Here is a 19,275-nt window from a genome sequence, read left to right on the forward strand (position 1 = left end):
CTGTGTGCCCCCAGCTCCACCCCAAGGGACCTTGGCACCTCCCTGTGCGCCCCCAGCTCCGCCCTGAACGCCCCCAGCACCTCCCTGTGTGCCCCCAGCTCCACCCCAAGGGACCTTGGCACCTCCCTGTGCGCCCCCAGCTCCACCCCAAGGGACCCTGGCACCTCCCTGTGTGACCCCAGCTCCGCCCCAAGGGACCCTGGCACCTCCCTGTGTGCCCCCAGCTCCGCCCTGAACACCCCGGCACCTCCCTGTGCGCCCCCAGCACCTCCCTGTGTGCCCCCAGCTCCACCCCAAGCAACCCCAGCACCTCCCTGTGCGCCACAGCTCCGCCCCAAGCACCCCCAGCTCCACCCCGAGCGACCCCAGCACCTCCCTGTGTGCCCCTGCCTCTGCCCCGAGCAACCCCGGCTCCGCCCCCGGCTCCGCCCCGAGCGCCCCCCAGCTGCTGCAGCAGGCGCAGGGGAAGCACACCCCGAGGCCTTCCATTGCCTGGCAGCAGGCAGGAGCTGTCAGGCTCATCTCCGGGGCAGCTCCTGCTGTCAGCTCCTCAGGCTGCTATTATCTGGCAGAGATTTGCTCACAGCTGAGCGACCCAAACCAGCAGCTTCTGACAGGTAAGAGACAGTGATCTGTGGCAGAGGAGCAGCTGCTCTGAGGAGATCCCCCAGCCAGGAAGCAAGCCAGGAGGAGAGGCTGCCACTGGCTGGTTTGGCCAAGCCTGGGGCAGCAGAGCCCTTTGGCAAGCTGGGGACTGCTGGAGCAGCAGAGAGGGCTGCAGCAGGCAGCTCAAACCCCTCCTCCCTCCAGCCACAAAGAAAGGCTGAGGGGGAAGATGTGCAGCTCAGAGGCTGAAGGGTCCCTGTTGACCTGTGCCAGGGCCTCCCCTCCCTCACTGTGCACAACTCCCTCCTGTGCTCAGCACTGGTTAGGCTACACCTTGAGTGCTGTGTCCAGTTCTGGGCCCCTCAGCTTAGGAAGGACATTGAGAGACTTGAAGGTGTCCAGAGAAGGGCAACAAGGCTGGGGAGAGGCCTTGAGCACAGCCCTGTGAGGAGAGGCTGAGGGAGCTGGGGTTGCTTAGCCTGGAGAAGAGGAGGCTCAGGGGAGACCTCATTGCCCTCTACAACTACCTGAAGGGAGGTTGTAGCCAGGAGGGGGTTGGTCTCTTCTCCCAGGCACCCAGCACCAGAACAAGAGGACACAGTCTCAAGCTGTGCCAGGGGAGGTTTAGGCTGGAGGTGAGGAGAAAGTTCTTCCCAGAGAGAGTTGTTAGCCATTGGGATGTGCTGCCCAGGGAGGTGGAGTCCCCATCCCTGGAGGTGTTCAGGAGGAGACTTGATGGGGTGCTTGGTGCCATGGGGTAGTTGATTAGATGGTGTTGGATGATAGGTTGGACTCAATGATCTTGAAGGGCTCTTCCAGCCTGGTTTATTCTATTCTATTCTAACCAGTGCAGAGCCCAGGGGCACAATGACCTCCCTGCTCCTGCTGGCCACACTCTTCCTGATGCAGGCCAGGATGCCCTTGGCCTTCTTGGCCACCTGAGCACACTGCTGGCTCCTGTTCAGCTGCTGTCCACCACTACCCCCAGCTCCCTCTCTGCCTGGCTGCTCTCAGCCACTCTGCCCCCAGCCTGCAGCACTGCCTGGGGCTGCTGTGGCCAAAGTGCAGCCCCTGGCCCTTGGCTGTGTTCAATCTCCTGCCCTTGGCCTCTGCCCAGCCTGGCAAGGTCCCTCTGCAGAGCTCTCCTCCCCTCTGCCAGCTCACCTCCTGCCCCCAGCTTGCTGCCCTCTGCATGGCAGCAGCAGCAAGAGGCTCCCCAGGAGGGGCAGTGCTGGAAGGAGCTCTTTCTGACCTGCTCTCCTTGTGATGAGCTGCAGCAGCAGTGGGGAGAGGCCTGGTGCTGTGCAGCCTGGTGGAAGCTGGAAGCTGAAGAGACAAAGCTGTCTCAAATGAACCCCCCCCAGGGTTTGGTGCTGGGCTCCATCCTCACCACACAACATCTCCTAGCAGCTGAAGCTGTGCGTGGGCCACCTCCACCCTCCCTGCTGGGGCCCAGTGAGGCTTCAGGAGGCAAAGGAGCAGCCAAGAGGGAGAGCACCACCAGTCCTATCCCTCCAGAGCAGAGAGGGGCAGGATCCTCTCCTTCCACCTCTGGCAATGGGCACTGGCAGCCCAGAAGGCCAAGGGCAGCTGAGCTGCCCTTGGCCTTCTGGGCTGCCAGTGCCCATTGCTGGCTCCCTGCCCCAAGCCTGATTCTTGCCCTGGCTGTTTCTGCCTCCCTCAGGTGACAGAAGCAGCAGTGCCTACAGCCAGCCCTTGGGAGAGCAAAAACCCTGTGTGGGATGAGAGGGGAAAATTCCCTGCAGGGAGAGAATTGGGTTGAAAGGAATCAAAGAGGAGGAGAAGGCAAAGGGGGAGGCAGGCAGGCAGCAGGGGCAGGCAGTGCTGGATGGCAGTGCTGGCTGCTCTGAATAATTCAGCAGCAGTGAGTAAGAGGCAGAGACTCCCAGGGACTGCAGAGCAATCTGGTGACAGGAGTGGGATGGGATGGGATCCATCCAGGGGGGAGCTGGGCAGGCTGCAGAGCTGGGCCCAGGACAAGCTCCTGAGGCTCAACGAGGCCAAGCCAGAGCAGGAGCAGAGGACCCAGCACAGGAACACAGCCAGGCAGGGCTGGAGAGGCTCCACAACCTCTCTGGGCAGCCTCTGGGACCCTCACAGGGCAGAAGTTGCTCCTCAGAGCTTGGTCTTGGATTCTCCTTCACCCTACCCTAACAGTTTGGGGCAGCCCAAAGCACTTCCATCACCAAGCACAGGCCTTGAGCCCCCTCCCAAGAGCCTCAGGGCTGTCACCTTCACAGAGAGGCTCTTGCTCACAGCAGAGGGCTGGCAGTGGCCAGCAGGCACAGAAGCCTCCAGCCTGCTGCTGGCCAGGCCTCCTGCAGAGGAGATCCTCCCCCAGGACCCTGCAGCCCAGCTGCTGGGAGGGATGGGGACAGCAAGCCCCAGAAGCCACCACCCAGAGGGACCTGGGCAGGAATCAGGCTTGGGGCAGGGAGGCAGCAATGGGCACTGGCAGCCCAGAAGGCCAAGGGCAGCTCAAGCTGAGCCTTCTGGGCTGCCAGTGCCCATTGCCAGAGGTGGAAGCCAGGCTGGAGGTGGCTGTGAGCAGCCTGCTGTGGTGTGAGGTGTCCCTGCCCATGGATCTGAGGAAGCAGAAGAGTGAAGCAAGGAATGGCTCAGGCTGGAAGGGACCTCACAGCTCATCCACTCCATCCCCCTGCCTTGGGCACTCTCAACTAGACTCAGCTTCTCCAGGCCTCAGCCAGCTTGGCCTTGAGCACCCCCCAGGCAGGAGGCAGCCACAGCCTCCCTGGGCAGCCTGTGCCAGAGCCTCAGCACCCTCACACTGAAGAGCTTCTTCCTCCCCTCCAGTCTGACCCTGCTCTGCCTCAGCTCCAAACCCTTCCCCCTTGGCCAACCTGACCTTGACCATGAGCCAGCAATGTGCTCCTGTGGCCAAGCAAGCCAAAGGCATCCTAGGGTGGATTAGAAGGGTTGAGGTTAGTAGGTCAGAGAGGTTCTCCTCCCTCTCTGCTCTGCCCTGCTGAGGCCACAGCTGGAATATTGAGTCCAGGTCTGGGCCCCTCAGCTTGAGGAGGAGCTCAGGGAACTGCCTGAGAGAGTCCAGCACAGAGGGGAGTGGAAGATCTTCCACCTGAGGGAGCTGAGGGTCCTCAGCTTGGAGAGGAGGAGCCTGAGGGTGACCTCAGTGCTGCTGCTAAAGCTGTGCAGGCTGAGTGCCCAGGGGCTGGAGCCAGGCTCTGCTGGGGGATGCCCAAGGGGCAGTGCTGGAAGCTGAGGCAGAGGAAGTGCCATGGGAACAGGAGGGGAAAACTTCCCTGTGAGGGTGATGGAAAACTGGAGCAGGCTGCCCAGGGGGCTGTGGAGTCTCCTTCCCTGCAGATGTTCAACCCCTGCCTGGCTGTGTTCCTGTGTGACCTGCTCTGGGTGACCCTGCTCTGGCAGGGGGTTGGACTGGGTGAGCTGTGGGGGGTCCCTCCCAGCCCCTCACATGCTGTGACTCTGTGACATCCAGGCAGGAGGCAGCCACAGCCTCCCTGGGCAGCCTGTGCCAGAGCCTCAGCACCCTCACACTGAAGAGCTTCTTCCTCCCCTCCAGTCTGACCCTGCTCTGCCTCAGCTCCAAACCCTTCCCCCTTGGCCTGGCTCCAGACCCCCTCAGGAGAAGTCTCTCTGCAGCCTTCCTGCAGGCTCCCTGCAGGCCCTGGCAGGCAGCTCTGAGGTGCCCCTGGAGCCTTCTCCTCTCCAGGCTGCTCACCCCCAGCTCCCTCAGCCTGGCCTCACAGCACAGTGAAGGTCACTAAATGAGAGCCCCTGGCTCAGGGAGGTCCTCAGCTGGAGGCAGAGGAGCAAACCAAGGCCAATCCCCCCAGATTAGATCTGCTGTGGCTGTCTGCTCCCCTCCCCAGGCATCTGCTGCTGGTCAGCACCCAAGCAGGAGCCCAGGCCAGATGGGTTCCTGCTCTCATCTGGTAGCACTTTGGGAGGCATTATCCAGGAGCTCATCTGTTAACCTGAGAACACACAGCAGCTGAGTGCTGCAGAGCTGGAAATTGGGTTAAAAACCACACAAAGAGAGAGGTGAGCTGAGTGGAAGGAGGGCAGGAGGTGGCTGTGGGCAAGGCTGCTCTGAGGAGCTCCCCCAGCTCCCCCTGCCCTGCTGCATCCCTCCCACCACACTGTGTGCCAGCAGCAGCCAGAGGCAGGGAAAAGCTCCAGTGGGAAGAGGCAGAGAGGAGGGCTGGGCTGAGGCCAGGTCAGACACCTCAGAGGCCACCAGCAGTGGTCCCACTACAGCTCTCCAGTGCCACCCAAGAGAGGCAGGCAGCTTGGCACTGCCACCTGCAAGCCACCAAGCTGACTGGGAGGTGAAGGGGCACTAAGGGAGTCCCTGCAGCACTCAGAGCCCTCCCCTGCCATCCAGAGGCCTCCAGGGGCTAGCCTGAAGCCAAGAGAGGCACAGGAGAGAGCAGAAGAGGAGCTGGGAAGGGGCAACTGCCAGGCTTGGGAACAAGCAGCCAAGAGCTGAGAGCTTCCTGAAAGCACCAAAGGCCCAAAGTGGCCAGGAGCAGAACTCCCCTGGGAGCAGCTGCTGCCAGGTCCTGAGCAGGGGCAAGAGAGCTCCCAGCATGGAGGGCACACAGGCAGCAGCCCAAAGTGGCCTCCACTGGCAGGGACTTGAGGCCAGCAGCTGCAAGTGCCCTGCCCCAGCCTGGCAGGGACAGGCAGAGAGCTGGGCCTGGGCTTCCCCAGCAGCCCCTCAGCAACAAAGGCCCCAGCTGGGCACTCTGCTGGGGGCAGGCAAAGGGGCAGCTGGTGTGTGCAGGAACAACCTGAAGGCAGAGGCAGCACTGGGAGGGGAGAGTGCAGAGCTCTGAGCTGAGGGACTCACAGAAGGGGTTGGGTTGGAAGGGACCTTAAAGATCACCCAGCTCTGAGCCCCTGCCATGGGCAGGGACCCCAAGCAGGCTCTAAAATCCCAGTGAAGCCAGCAGCCTTTCTGCCAGCTGCCCTGGGGTACCACTACACCAGCAGCCAGAGCTCCACCAGGGACAACAGAGCTGCCTCCCACTGCTCTCCACTTCCCAAGCTGCTGAAGTGGCTTTTGTCTGCCAAGGGTTCCTGTGTCTGCCACCAGGACACCTGAATCCCTGCCCCTGTCTGCTCACAGCTTGCCAGGAGCCCCCTTCCCCATGCTGCTCCCCTTCCTCTTGCTGATATTTACCCCTTGGCAGCAGAGGCTGCAGCCAGAGCAGTGTGGGCAGCAGGGCAACAGAGGGGATCCTGCCCCTTGGCTCTGCTCAGACCTCCCCTCCAGTCCTGCCTCCAGCTCTGCTGTCCCCAGCAGGAGAAGGACACAGAGCTGTGGGGAGAGTCCAGAGGAGGCCACAGAGAGGCTGCCAGGGCTGGAGCAGCTCTGCTGTGAGGCCAGGCTGAGGGAGCTGGGGGTGAGCAGCCTGGAGAGGAGAAGGCTCCAGGGGCACCTCAGAGCTGCCTGCCAGGGCCTGAAGGGAGCCTGCAGGAAGGCTGCAGAGAGACTTCTCCTGAGGGGGTCTGGAGCCAGGCCAAGGGGGAAGGGTTTGGAGCTGAGGCAGAGCAGGGTCAGACTGGAGGGGAGGAAGAAGCTCTTCAGTGTGAGGGTGCTGAGGCTCTGGCACAGGCTGCCCAGGGAGGCTGTGGCTGCCTCCTGCCTGGGGGTGCTCAAGGCCAGGCTGGATGAGCAGCCAAGGCTAAGTGAGAGCTGTCCCTGCCCCTGGCAGGGGCTTGGAGCAGATGATCCCTGAGGCCCCTTCCCACCTGAGCCATTCTGTGACTGATACTTCTCCTTCCTCAGCTTTGGCCTCTCCACCAGCACCAAGGTGTCCCCTGCCTGGCACAGAGACACCAAGTCCAGCTGAGAGCTGTCCCTGCCCCTGGCAGGGGCTTGGAGCAGAGCATCTCTGAGCAGCCTTCCAGCCTGAGCCATTCTCTCCCTCTCTGATCTGCAGCTCCCCCCTGACCCCAGGAGCTCCAGTGCCAGCTCCCCTTCCCTCCCCTGGAGCTGCCCTCCCTGAGCAGCCCTGCACCACCAACACAACCAACCTCACAGCCTCTCACCAGGAGCACCTCCAGCAAGGGGCAGGCAGTGAGGGCTGCTCTGCAGCCTGGGGGAAGGCAGCTGCCCTGGCTCCACACTCAGCAAGCTGCCCTCGGCCTTTGCTGCCCTCAGCCTGGGAGGAAGAGCTGGGGAGGGCTGCTCACAGCTTCTCCAGCAGAGCAGAGCTCAGGCTGCTCCACAGCAGCCCTCAGCAGCAGGGTGACAGCCTGGCCACCCAGGCACAGCTCCCCCAGGAGCTCTGGAGGGACCTCACAGCTGGGGAGCTGAGAGGAGGAGGAGGAGGCAAGGCCTGGAGAGGCTGGGGAGTGGCAGCCTGAGCTGGTTCCACACAGCACTGAGGGCACTGATAAAGAACCCAATCCAGGCTGAGGTCACACCCATGCCACTGTGACTCCAACCAGGCCTCCCAGAGCAGGACAGGGAGGAAGCAGGGAGGTGAACACCTCACATGAGGCCAGGAGGCAGGAGGTGTCACCAGCTGACTGCAGGCTGGGCTTGGCACTGCCTACCAACAAGAGATGTCATGGAACCACAGAGGGGATCAGGTCTGAAGGGACACATCCAGCTCCAGCCCCTGCCAGGGGCAGGGACACCTCCCACCAGCACAGGCTGCTCAGGGCCTCATCCAGCCTGGCCTGAAACACCTCCAGGCAGGAGGCAGCCACAGCCTCCCTGGCCAACCTGTGCCAGTGTCTCCCCAGCCTCACTCACAACAATCTCTTCCTCCTCTCCACTCTCAGCCTCCCCTCTCCCAGCTCAAAGCCATTGGCCCTCAGCCTGGCCCTCCCAGCCCTTCTCCACAGTCCCTCCCCAGCTCTCCTGCAGCCCTTCAGCTGCTGGGAGGCTGCTCTGAGCTCTGCCTGGAGCCTTCTCTTCTGCAGGCTGCACAGCCCCAACTCTCCCAGCCTGGCCCCACAGGGGAGGCTCTGCAGCCTCTGCTCCTCCTGGTGGCCTCCTCTGGAGCCTCTCCAGCAGCTCCAGGTCCTGCTTGTGCTGGGGGCCCCAGAGCTGGAGGCAGTGCTGCAGGTGGGCTCTGAGCAGAGCAGAGCAGAGGGGCAGAATCCCCTCCCTGTGCTGCTGCTCTCCCTGCTCTGGCTGCAGCTCAGCACTCAGCCGGCTCAGTGCTGGCTCCTGGGGAGTCTCTTCTCAACTGCTGATGCTCCTCACCAACCAAGATATCAAAGTCACTGCTGGGAAAGGCTGCAGAGGAGGCAGCAGCAGCGGCAAGGGTGGGGAAGGGAAGCTGACAGCCCCAGGAGCAGGCTGGACAGGACGGTGTCCCCCCCAGCACTGAAGCTTCCCTCGGTGCCAAAGCACACCCAGAGAGCTGTGCCAGAGCCCGGCCCGGGGGGGACAGCCAACTTCGGCACACAAAGGAGTTGTCAACAGAGCTTCCCAGGGACCTTTGTCTCCCTCAGCCCCAGCAACGTGGTCAGGTTCGGACAGGAAGTTCCCAAGCCACCTACAGCCTCTCGCTCCGCTGATGTCCTGCCCGCGGCCCCGGCCCCGACCCCCGGCCCACGCCAGATGTTTGCCAGCCTGCACCCCCCGGCACGCAGCCTCCCTCCCCAGCCCCGCCGGACACCGACAGCCCCCGGGGAGGAGCTGGGGCGGGGTCCCCGCGCCCCTCACCGGCCCGGCTCCCCCTCCCCTACAGCGGGGTCCCCGCGCCCCTCACCGGCCCGGCTCCCCCTCCCCTACAGCGGGGTCCCCGCGCCCCTCACCAGCCCGGCTCCCCCTCCCCTACAGCGGGGTCCCCGCGCCCCTCACCGGCCCGGCTCCCCGTCCCCTACAGCGGGGTCCCCGCGCCCCTCCCCGGCCCGGCTCCCCCTCCCCTACAGCGGGGTCCCCTCGCCCCTCACCGGCCCGGCTCCCCCTCCCCTACAGCGGGGTCCCCGCGCCCCTCACCGGCCCGGCTCCCCCTCCCCGCTGCGGGGTCCCCGCGCCCCTCACCGGCCCGGCTCCCCCTCCCCTACAGCGGGGTCCCCGCGCCCCTCCCCGGCCCGGCTCCCCCTCCCCTACAGCGGGGTCCCCGCGCTCCATCCCCGGGCCGGTTCCCCCTCCCCGCTGCGGGGTCCCCGCGCTCCATCCCCGGGCCGGTTCCCCGTCAGCCGCATCCCGGGGCAAGGTGGAACGCCCCCAGGCGCCTCCCGAAGCTCATCTCGGCCCACAGCCAGAGTCCCCCGGGGGTCTCTGGGCCCCTTTAAAGGAAGCCCCGCGGCCCCCGGCGCCGGTCCCTGCCCTCCCGGGTTGGTCTCCCGGCCCGGCTCGGGTCCGCCGCCCGGCCGGAGCCTCTCTCGTCGGGCGACCCGCAGCCGCTCCCCCTCCACCCCGCGGTGGGCTGACTCGACAAGCCCTACGGAGCCTCCTCCTCCACCACCACCGCCGCGGGAGGCGCGGCTCCGGGAAAGCGACCGGGCCGCGCCGCCGAGCCAAGCATCCGCCCCCGCCGCCGCCGCCCGGATCCCGCAGCGCCGGCGGCGCCGCCGCCCCGCTCAGCCTGCGCGCTCGTACCTGCTCCGGCGGCGCTGGGCTCCCCGGGCTGGGCCGGGCCGAGCCGGGCCCGCCGCTGCTCTCCCCGCGCCCCGCCGCGGCTCCTCCCTCCGCCGCGCTCGACGGGGAGGGCCCCAACCCGGAAGCGCTCGCGGCCCGGCCCCGCCCCCGGCAGCGCCGCCCTATGGCCGCCGCGCGCCCGCGCCGCCAACGGCCACTTCCGGGGCGCCGCGGGCGCGGCCCCACCCTGGCAACCGCGTTCCGTTGCTAGGCGGAAGTGACGCCAGGCGCCGCCGGGCCGCGGCCGGGCTGCGGCGGAGGGGAGCGGCGGAGGGGAGCGGCAGCGGAGCCGGGGGGGCGCGGGAGGGGAGCAGGAGGGGACAGCGGGGCCGGGACCGAGGCTCAGCCTCGCCGCTGTCCCTGCTCCGCTCCGCCCGCCGCGGGAAGCTGCCGATGCGAGAGAGGAACAAACGCGGCCGGGAGAGAGGGAAACGGAGAGCGACCAAGCAGGGAGCTGGGACCCGGCGGGGGGGCAGTCGGGACCTCCAGCAGAAATCCGTAACGAGGGCTGGAAGCTGCTCTCGGAGGGAAAAACAGAGCTCCTGGAGCACCTCACGGCCTGCTGGGAGCTCAGAGCCGGAGAATCACAGAACGGGTTGGGCTGGAAGGGACCTTCAGAGCTCTTCTCCTTCCAACCCCCCTGCCATGGGCAGCGACACCACAGCAGGCTGCTCACAGCCACCTCCAGCCTGGCTGCAAACACCTCCAGGGATGAGGCTTCCACCACCTCCCTGGGCAGCCTGTGCCAGGCTCTCGCCACCCTCATGGGCAACAACTTCTTCCTCACATCCAAGCTCAATCTCCCCACATCTAGTGCTGCTCCATCCCCCCCCAGTCCTATCCCTCCCTGGCACCCTCAAAAGTCCCTCCCCAGCTTTCCTGGAGCCCCCTGCAGATCCTGGAAGGCCACAAGGAGGTCTCCTGGGAGCCTTCTCCCCTCCAGAAGCCCCAGAGCGGCAGGAGGACTCAGCTGGTGACTGCAGCACCCCTGCAAGCAGATGAGAAGCAGGAAGCTGCAACCAGCTGGGAGCATGGCACCAAACCTGGCACCACTCAGAGGTGCTGGTGGGGGGAGAAGGTGGACAAGCACCAGCAATGGGCACTGGCAGCCCAGAAGGCCAATGGCAGCTCAGCTGCCATTGGCCTTCTGGGCTGCCAGTGCCCATTGCCAGAGCTGGAGGGAGAAGGGATCCTGCCCCTCTGCCCTGGGACAACACAAGAGAGCCCTGGACCTGCTCTTACAGCCGAGACTCGGCTTTTCATCTCCCCCCCCGCCCTCAAGGCAGGGCAGGAGCTGGAAAGGAAACGTCCTGCTCTTTGTCGCCGAGGCTGCCGCAGCATCTCCAGCTGGGCTGAAGCGGCTGGCAGCCGGCTGGAGCTGGTGGGCAGGACAATGCCCCTTTGTCCGGAGCAGCCGCGGGGGACAATGAGGGCTCCTGTTCGGGATCAGGCACAGCGAGGCACCGCCGCGGCGGCGTGGGCAGGGGGAACCTCGCAGGGCGCATGGAGCTAAAGAGATCTCCAATCTGTCTGAGTGATGCTGAGGGGGAATAAAAAACAATGCCGGGGAGAAGCCAGCGGTTGGAAGAGTCCTCAGCAGGAGAGAGAGAGAGAGCAGAGGAGCAACCACGGCAGCAGGACCTCAGCCTTCTGTCTCTGCTGTCATCATTCGACCCAGAGCAGGGCTGCAGGTGAGGGAGTTCAGCATCTGCGCTCTGCAGCTCCCTACAGCCAAGGAGGCAGCACCTGAGGGCAACTCTGCAGCTCAGGGCTTGGGTTTGAGGAGTGGGGAAGAGCCCCAGGGGGATGAGGAGTGGGCACAGAACAGGGGACGGGAAGTGGACCCCAAACAGAGGAGGAGAAGTGGACACAGAACAGGAGAGAAGTGGACACAGAACAGGGAATGAGAAATGGGATGGAACAGGGAAGAAGAAGTGGACACTGAAAAGGGGATGAGAAGTGGACACCAAGCAGAAGAGGAGAGGTGGACACAGAACAGTGGATGGGAAATGGGAACAGGGGAGAAGAAGTGGACACTGAAAAGGGGATGGGAAGTGGACACCAAACAGAAGAGGAGAGGTGGACACAGAACAGTGGATGGGAAATGGGCATGGAACAGGGGAGGAGAAGTGGACACCAAACAGAAGAGGAGAGGTGGACACAGAACAGGGGATGGGAAGCGGCCATTGAACACGGTGCCACAGAGGCTGCTGACAGCTTGGGCTTTTGAGGAAAAGCCTCAAAGTCAGACAAAGAGATGAAAAACCTCATCTGGGATATAAGGTCCCCGAGGTTGTACCTTGGATTTCCCTCTGCAGGGCAAGAGGGCAGCAGCCGACAGCTGAGAGCCCTGTCCCGGCTCCTGCCGTCTGCGCCCCGAGGCAGGGACATCTGCTCTGCTCTCATCTGCTCCCAACTGCTCTGCAAGCCAAACAGCTGCCCCCCTGCCTGGCCTCGGCCGTGGGAGGGCCAGGGCTGATCCTTCCTGTGTGAGGAGATCCTTCCAGGCAGAGCAAATCCTCTAGCCTGAGCAGATCCTTCTAAGCCAGAGCAGAACCTTCCATACGGAGCAGATCCTTCCAGCTGAAGGAGATACTTCTAGCTGGAGCAAATCCTTCCAGGCAGAGCAGAGCCTTCCAGCCCAGCTTAGCTAGAGCCAACAGAAGTGTTCTGTCTGCCTTGCTCCCCACAGGAGTGTGAAAGGACTCTGTCAGGAAAAGCCTGAAAGCTCTGTGGAGCCTCTGTGATGATCCCATGTTACTCGAGGAGGGAAAAGCCATCGGGATTGAGGGTGGGGTCCATCCCATCACACACTCTTGCCCAGAAAAAGATCATTTTGCCCTCTAAGATGTAAACTCTGCCCCAGTCAGCTGCTCAGGATTTGTTAGTCCCCTCTCCTTGCTCGTGCAGGGATTTCTGGAGTCCCCAGGAGCCCTGAGTGAAACCCACGTCCAGCCACAGCAGCAGGGGAGGCCTCTGCTCTCCCCCCAGCTCCCTGTCCCTCCCATCTGCTCTCCCCTCGGGCCACAGCTCTCCCTTGTCCCTCTTCCCACCCTGCCCATCTGGCAGCAGCTCAGCCCAAGCCCCACACAGAGGCAGAAGGGCTGTTGGGACCATTCCAAGCAGAGCCAGCCCCTTTCCCAGGGGAGAAGCCTCCTTTCTTGCTGGGCAGGGTTGGCTTGAGGGGGGACAAGGAACCACTTGCAACATAGGTCCAGCCAGCATCCCCCAGGAAAGGTTCAGGTGCAGCCAACTTGGGGCAGATGGAGGCCTGGAGCAGGCTGCCCAGAGAGGCTGTGGAGTCTCCCTCTCTGCAGAGATTCCACTCCCAGCTGGATGCAGTCCTGGGCTGCCTGATGGAGGCAAACCTGCTTTGACAGGGGCCTGGACCAGGTGATCTCCAGAGGAGCCTTCCAACCCCCCCCACCAGGCAGGGACTCAGAGATCCTGTGAGCTTTCAGGTGTGAGTGGAGGTCCCAGCTGAGGCTGTTGCAATGCTCCCAGGGTCACAACCTCCTTGAGCTTAGGAGTCAGAACAATAATTTGGAGCATCTGCAAAAATCTCCACACGTGGAAGATGGAGAGAAAAACCTCCGCTGGAAAGGGCAGGGGCCCCTCAGGGAGGGTCCCAGCCCCTTCAGCACCAGGTGTGAGCAAGCTGTGGTGATCTAGCCAGGGGAAAGGCTCAGTTAGAGTCATGAAGGTGAGGAAATCCCTCTGAGATCCTCAAGTCCAACCTTCTACCCAACACGTCCATGACCACGAGACCGTGTCCTGAAGGGCCACAGCTGCTTCTTTCTGGAGCACCACCAGGCATGGGGACTCCACCACCTCCCTGGGCAGCCTCTGCCAGTCCCTGACCACTCTGGCACCAAAGGAATTCTTCCTCCTCTCCAACCCAAGCCTCCCCTGGCACAACTCCAGGCCAGTTCCTCTCCTGCTCTCACCTGAGCCTAGGGAGCAGAGCCCAAGCCCAGCTCCCTGCAGCCTCCTCTCAGGGAGCTGCAGAGAGCAATGAGGTCTCCCTCAGCCTCCTCTGCTCCACACCAACCCCCCCCAGCTCCCTCAGCTGCTCCTCCCCAGCCCTCTTCCCCAGCCCCTTCCCCAGCTCTGCTGCCCTTCTCTGCCCTTCCCCTGCTGCAGGGGGAGCTGGGCTCGGAGGGCTTTGCTGGGGCAGCCGTCCTGGGAAGCCTGGCGAGGTACCGCCAGGCGCTGGGAAGCGATGGACAGTGTCAGTCCTTGTGCTGCTAGCCACAGAGCCACCCGGGAGTTTGGGCTGGCAAAGACCTCCTTTCCTCCACACCTTCCCGGAGCCTCCCCTGCGGCCCCAGCTGCGCGGCGGAGCCCTGGCTCTGGGAGCGCCTGGAGCGGGCTGGCGGTGCCGCTGCCGGGGCCGCTGCTGCCCCCTGCTGTCGGCTCTGGGTACTGAGCGCCTGGCTCCGCTCGGGCAGCGCAGGACCTGAGGCTAAGTTTTGTCCTCTGCAGAGCAGCAGCCTGAAAGGGATCTGATCAATGCTGATCAGTACTTCAAGGGTGGGTGCCAGGGGGGTGGGACGAGGCTTTGTTCAGTGGTGCCCAGGGACAGGACAAGGGGTAACAAACCTGAACGTCAGAAGTCTTTGGGCTGGGGAGCCTGAGAGAGCTGCTCCTGGGGATACTTCTTGAACCTCCCCAGGTGCTCAGCAGGGCTCTGCTAAAATCCACCCAGGCTTGGGCTGCTGCTGCTGCTGCTGCTGGGGCTGAGCCACTCTGCAGCTTGAGGGCTGCCAGAGCAGGCAGCTTGCCTGCTGGGGAGGAGTCCTGAGGGACACTGGTGGTGTGAGGAAGGACAGGGACTTGCTGGAGAGGGCACAGCCAAGGGCTGCAGAGCTCTGAAGGCTCTGGAACAGCTCTGAGAACAGCAGAGGCAGCCTCTGACCTGTCCTGGTGCCTGCTGCTGTTCCTCCCCAGATGCAGGACTTGTCTTCTCCTCACAAGGAGACTCCACAACCCCTCTGGGCAGCCTGCTCCAGGCTCTGTCACCCTCACAGGGACAAAGTTTGCCCTCCTGTTCCCAGGGCACCTCCTCTGCTCCAGCTTGCCCCCAGTGCCCCTTGTGCTGTCCTTGGCCATCCCTGAGCAGAGCCTGGCTCCAGCCCTGCACATCTTCAGCCCCAGCTCACAGCTCTGTGAGGAGGAAAGGCTGAGAGCCCTGGGACTGCTTGGTCTGGAGAGGAGCAGCCTGAGGGGGGTCTGATCAGTGCTGATCAATACTTCCAGGGTGGATGTCAGCAGGATGGGACCAGGCTTTGCTCAGTGGTGCCCAGGGACAGGACAAGGGGCAGTGGGCACAGACTGGACCAGCAGAAGTTCATCTAATGAGGAGGAGGAACTTCTGTGAGTGCAGGGTGCTGAGCCCTGGGGCAGGCTGCCCAGAGAGGTGGTGGAGTCTCCATTTATGCAATTGGGGCTGTGCAGCCTGGAGAAGAGAAGGCTCCAAGCAGACCTCAGAGCAGCCTCCCAGGAGCTGAAGGGCTCCAGGAGAGCTGGGGAGGGACTCTGGAGAAGGGCTGGGAGGGACAGGCTGAGGGCCAATGGCTTTGAGCTGGGAGAGGGGAGACTGAGAGTGGAGAGGAGGAAGAAATTGTTGTGAGTGAGGGTGGGGAGAGACTGGCACAGGTTGCCCAGGGAGGCTGTGGCTGCCTCCTGCCTGGAGGTGTTTCAGGCCAGGCTGGCTGAGGCCCTGAGCAGCCTGTGCTGGAGGGAGGTGTCCCTGCCCATGGCAGGGGCTGGAGCTGGCTGAGCTCTGGGGTCCCTTCCAGCCCAGCCCATGCCAGGGGGCTCTGATGTCAGTGCTTCCCCTCTGCCCCGGGGCTCCTGCCAGGGCTGCCCAGCGCTGGGGTCCTGATCTCAGCTCGCTGCTCCTGGCCCTGCCACAGCTCCTGCTGGGCTCAGAGCCTGCAGCAGGCCACCAGGAGAGCTCTCAGCTCTCTTCAGGGCACTCTGCCCCTCCCCATGAGAGTTGGTGTGGGGCTGGCTCCCCTGAAAGGTGGCTCAGAGCTGCTGCTGGGCAGTGCCAGGAGCTTGCAGGGCCCTGGTGCTGGCAGCTGAGCCCAGCAGGGGAGGGTTTGGGGCTGCCTTTCCCATCTGCTGCTGCTCAGACCTGTTCCTGAGCTGCCCTGGCTCTGCAGCCTGGCACTCAGTGGGTGCTGGCAGGGTGGACTCAAACCATTCTCTGAGTCTATGATCACAAAGAACCTCCCAGCCTGCCTGCACCAAGACATGGGGGTGCTGCAGATGCATGGGGCACTACAGGTGCAAGGGGGCTGCAGATGCATGGAGTACCGCCGAGGCAGAGGAGTACAGCAAGTGCATGGGAGCAACACAGATGCATGGGAGCACTGCAGATGCATGGGAGCACTGCAGATGCAGAGGAGCACAGCAGATGCATGGGAGCAACACAGATGCATGGGAGCACTGCAGATGCATGGACCATTGCAGATGCATTGAGTACCATGGATGCATGGGAGTACTGCAGGTGCATGGGAGCACTGCAAGAGCCCAAAAGCTGCAGGGCAGCCCTGGGCCCTGCACACCCCCAAGGCTTCTGTGTCTTCATCAGGGCTCTCAGGGCTTTGCTTCACCAGAAGGATCCTGTCTGCATCTCCACAGGGCAGCTGCCCTTCCACCCCTCCGTGGCTCTTCACCTCCTCAGACAAGGAGGTCGCTGCTGGCAGTGGTCAAGCGACCAGAGACCCACAGGGCTGGGGCTGCAGCATGCAGCAGCCTGCCGGAGAGCCGAGGAGCTGCCCTGCGAGCGGCAGCAGCCTGCCGGAGAGCCGAGGAGCTGCCCTGCGAGCGGCAGAGAGCCGAGGAGCTGCCCTGCGAGCGGCAGCAGCCTGCCGGAGAGCCGAGGAGCTGCCCTGCGAGCGGCAGAGAGCCGAGGAGCTGCCCTGCGAGCGGCAGCAGCCTGCCGGGGAGCCGAGGAGCTGCCCTGCGAGCGGCAGCAGCCTGCCGGGGAGCCGAGGAGCTGCCCTGCGAGCGGCAGAGAGCCGAGGAGCTGCCCTGCGAGCCTCAGGCAGGGCACCGGTAGATGAAAGCAGAGTGTGCAGGAGGCAGCCGAGGCACTCAAGGACACCGAGATAAAAACACAAGCCGTGGCTTTTACTGAACTCTGAGCTTCCAAAAGTGCTTTTCCTTTCACCACCACCTCCTGGCAGTGTCTCCCACTCCTCCTCTGAGGACAGAGCTATCACCAAGTGCTAAAAAGGGCAGAGAGAGCCCCCCGCCGGAGCAGAGCAGACAGGCAGCAGGGGCTCATCACCTCTGCTCCTCTCCAGGAGAGTCCTCATCTTCTGCTGGAGCAGCTGGCAGGGGGCAAGCTCTGTGAAAAGCATCAGCAAGTCAGCAGGACTCAGTCCAGCTCCGAGGAGAGGCCTCTGGATCCCTACAGCTCCCTGCAAGGAGCCAGGTGGGGTTGGTCTGCTCTCCCTGCTGACAAGTGATAGGAGGAGAGGAAGTGGCCTCAGGCTGCACCAGGGCAGGTTTAGGTTGGACCTGAGCAGAAACTCCTTCACTGCAAGGGTTCCCAAGCCCTGCCCCAGGCTGCCCAGGGAGGTGGCTGAGTCCCCATCCCCAGAGGGGTTTCCAAGAGGCAGAGCTGTGGTGCTGGGGGCCATGGCTTAGCCCCAGCCCAGGTAGAGTTAAAGAGTGGTTGGGCTGGAGGGGCTGGAAGGGCTTTTCCAGCCCAAACGGTTCCATGGGCTCCATGAGTCCAAGGCCAGTTTGTGCTCTGAAGTGACATCAGTGCAAGGGTACTCAAATGATCTTCCCCACTTCAGTCACAGAATGGCAGGGGTAGGAAGGGACCTCTGGAGATCATCCAGTCCCAGCCCCTGCCAGAGCAGGGGCACCTGGGGCAGGTCACACAGGAACACAGCCAGGAGGGTTGGACTCAATGATCCTGAAAGTCTTTTCCTACCAGAAGGATTCTGTGGCTCTACCAAAGGCTAAGGTATGACTCATCAAGGCACAGAATGATGTTTCAGGTGGAAAAGACCTTTCAGATCATCCACTCCACCCATTCTCAGAGAAGCCTGGGGCTAAACCCAGACCCTCAGGACCACAGCTTTGCCTCTTGGAGACCCCTCCAGGGATGGGATTTCAGCCACCTCCCTGGGCAGCCTGGCTCAGGCCGTGGGAACCTTTTCAGGGAAGAAGTTTCATCTCATGTCCAGCCTAAACCTGCCCTGGGGCAGCTTGAGACCATCTCCTCTTGTCCTGTTACTTGTTCCTTGAAGAGGAGACCAACCCCCAGCTCCCTGCAGCCTCCTCTCAGGGAGCTGCAGAGAGCAACGAGGTCTCCCTCAGCCTCCTCTGCTCCACACCAACCCCCCCCCCCAGCTCCCTCAGCTACTCCTCCCCAGCCCTCTTCTCCAGACTCTTCCCCACCTTTGTTGCCCATTTCTGAGCTTGATCTTAAACAATGCTCCTGAGAAAGCCCCAGGGCTGCCCAGGGTAGGTTGAGGGCTGGGAGATGGGGGTTGAGGGCTGGGGGGGGGCTGAGGGCAGGGAGATGAGGGCAGGGAGATGGGGGGCTTGAGGGCAGGGAGATGGGGGGCTTGAGGGCAGGGAGATGGGGGCGCTGAGGGCTGGGAGATGGGGGGCTGAGGGCAGGGAGATGGGGGGCTGAGGGCTGGGAGATGGGGGCGCTGAGGGCTGGGAGATGGGGGCGCTGAGGGCTGGGAGATGGGGGCTGGGAGATGGGGGCGCTGAGGGCTGGGAGATGGGGGCGCTGAGGGCTGGGAGATGGGGGCTGGGAGATGGGGGGCTGAGGGCTGGGAGATGGGAGCGCTGAGGGCGCACAGAACAGGGACTGCTTCCCCAGACCACCCCCGAGGCCGTGAGCCCTACCTCTTGGCGGCCGGCCGCAGCCCGCTGCTCGCCGCCTGCTCCCCGTCGGGCTGCCGGCTCTCGCTCCGTGCTCGCTGCAGGAACTCGCTGATGCCCTTCTGCCAGGCGGGGACGGGCCGGACGCACACCGGGTTGAGCGGAGCGGCGCCTGCGGGGACCGCGGCCGTCAGCCCCGCCGCGGGCACCGGGGGGCAGGAGGGGGCGCGGGGGCCGCGCCCCGCTCTCACCTCGCTTGGCAGCCGGCGACGGTCCCGCGTTGACGCCGCTGGAGCCCCGGAGCGCCTTCCGCGGAGCCCGGGAGACCAGCACTGCGGAGCGGGCAGCGGTGAGCGGAGCGGGGACCCCCTCCCCGGGCCCCCCGCCCCGGGCCGTCCCGCACCTTTGCGGTAGCTCCTGCCGCTGTCCACCTTCGTCCGCACCATCCCGGCCGGCGAACTGGCACCGGCCCTCCGCGCCGCTCCCGCCGGGGCTCGGTGCTCTCCCAGCGCCGCTCCCACCGGGGCTGGGTGTCCCCTCCCCGCGCCGCTCCCGCCGGGGCTCGGTGCCCTCCCAGCGCCGCTCCCACCGGGGCTGGGTGTCCCCTCCCCGCGCCGCCCCCGCCGGGGCTGGGTCCCCTCTCAGCGCCGCTCCCGCCGGGGCTGGGTCCCCTCTCAGCGCCGCTCCCGCCGGGGCTGGGTCCCCTCTCAGCGCCGCTCCCGCCGGGGCTCGGTCCCTCCCAGCGCCTCTCCCGCCGGGGCTGGGTCCCCTCCCCGCGCCGCTCCCGCCGGGGCTGGGTCTCCCCTCAGCGCCGTTCTGTTCAGCGCGGTTCCCCCTCTCCCCCTTGCCTCAGCTGGGGTCCCCTGAGCCTGCCCCGCTCAGGGGATCCCCATCCCGTACACACAGGCGACTCAAGGCTGTCCTCCCCAGGCTGCTCAGCCTTTCGGTCCCGGAGCTGCCCTCGGGAAGGTGCCACACGAGTGTCCCCTCCATGGCAGCAGCCTGCCCGCTGCTCCCTCCCTGCCGCGCCCCTCACCGCAGGGGCTGGCGGTCACGGCGTGAGCTCAGGTGCGAGCTGGCAGAGGCACAGCCTGGCGCGGGCACAGCCTGGCACAACTGCTCTGGCTGAGAAATTCCAGCAGGATCTGCTCCTGGATCGAACCCAC

The 19,275-nt window shown here is 64.5% G+C and overlaps 1 protein-coding gene across 1 annotated transcript; it reads right to left on the reverse strand.

Annotated features, from left to right (window-relative positions):
* Positions 1 to 9,363: 9,363 nt before the first annotated feature.
* Positions 9,364 to 18,555, reverse strand: PCLAF (PCNA clamp associated factor). The gene is made up of 4 exons (XM_054168776.1): positions 18,513 to 18,555; positions 18,354 to 18,441; positions 18,134 to 18,292; positions 9,364 to 9,628 (listed from the first exon to the last, which is right to left on the reverse strand). Exons 1-4 carry the CDS (start codon positions 18,553 to 18,555, stop codon positions 9,364 to 9,366), a joined length of 555 nt encoding a protein of 184 aa, XP_054024751.1.
* Positions 18,556 to 19,275: the final 720 nt, after the last annotated feature.

Source organism: Dryobates pubescens, chromosome 17 (assembly GCF_014839835.1).
Source record: "Dryobates pubescens isolate bDryPub1 chromosome 17, bDryPub1.pri, whole genome shotgun sequence".
Lineage (NCBI taxonomy): Eukaryota > Metazoa > Chordata > Aves > Piciformes > Picidae > Dryobates > Dryobates pubescens.

What these genes read in the sequence shown, in the direction of transcription:
- PCLAF (XM_054168776.1), bottom strand. Translation starts at nt 18,555, where the DNA reads ATGGTGCGGACGAAGGTGGACAGCGGCAGGAGCTACCGCAAAG. An exon ending in CGGCAGGAGCTACCGCAAAG is followed by an intron (nt 18,442 to 18,512) that starts GTGCGGGACGGC and finishes CCCGCTCCGCAG; the next exon opens with TGCTGGTCTCCCGGGCTCCG. An exon ending in CTGCGGCCGGCCGCCAAGAG is followed by an intron (nt 9,629 to 18,133) that starts GTAGGGCTCACG and finishes TCGCATCGGCAG; the next exon opens with CTTCCCGCGGCGGGCGGAGC.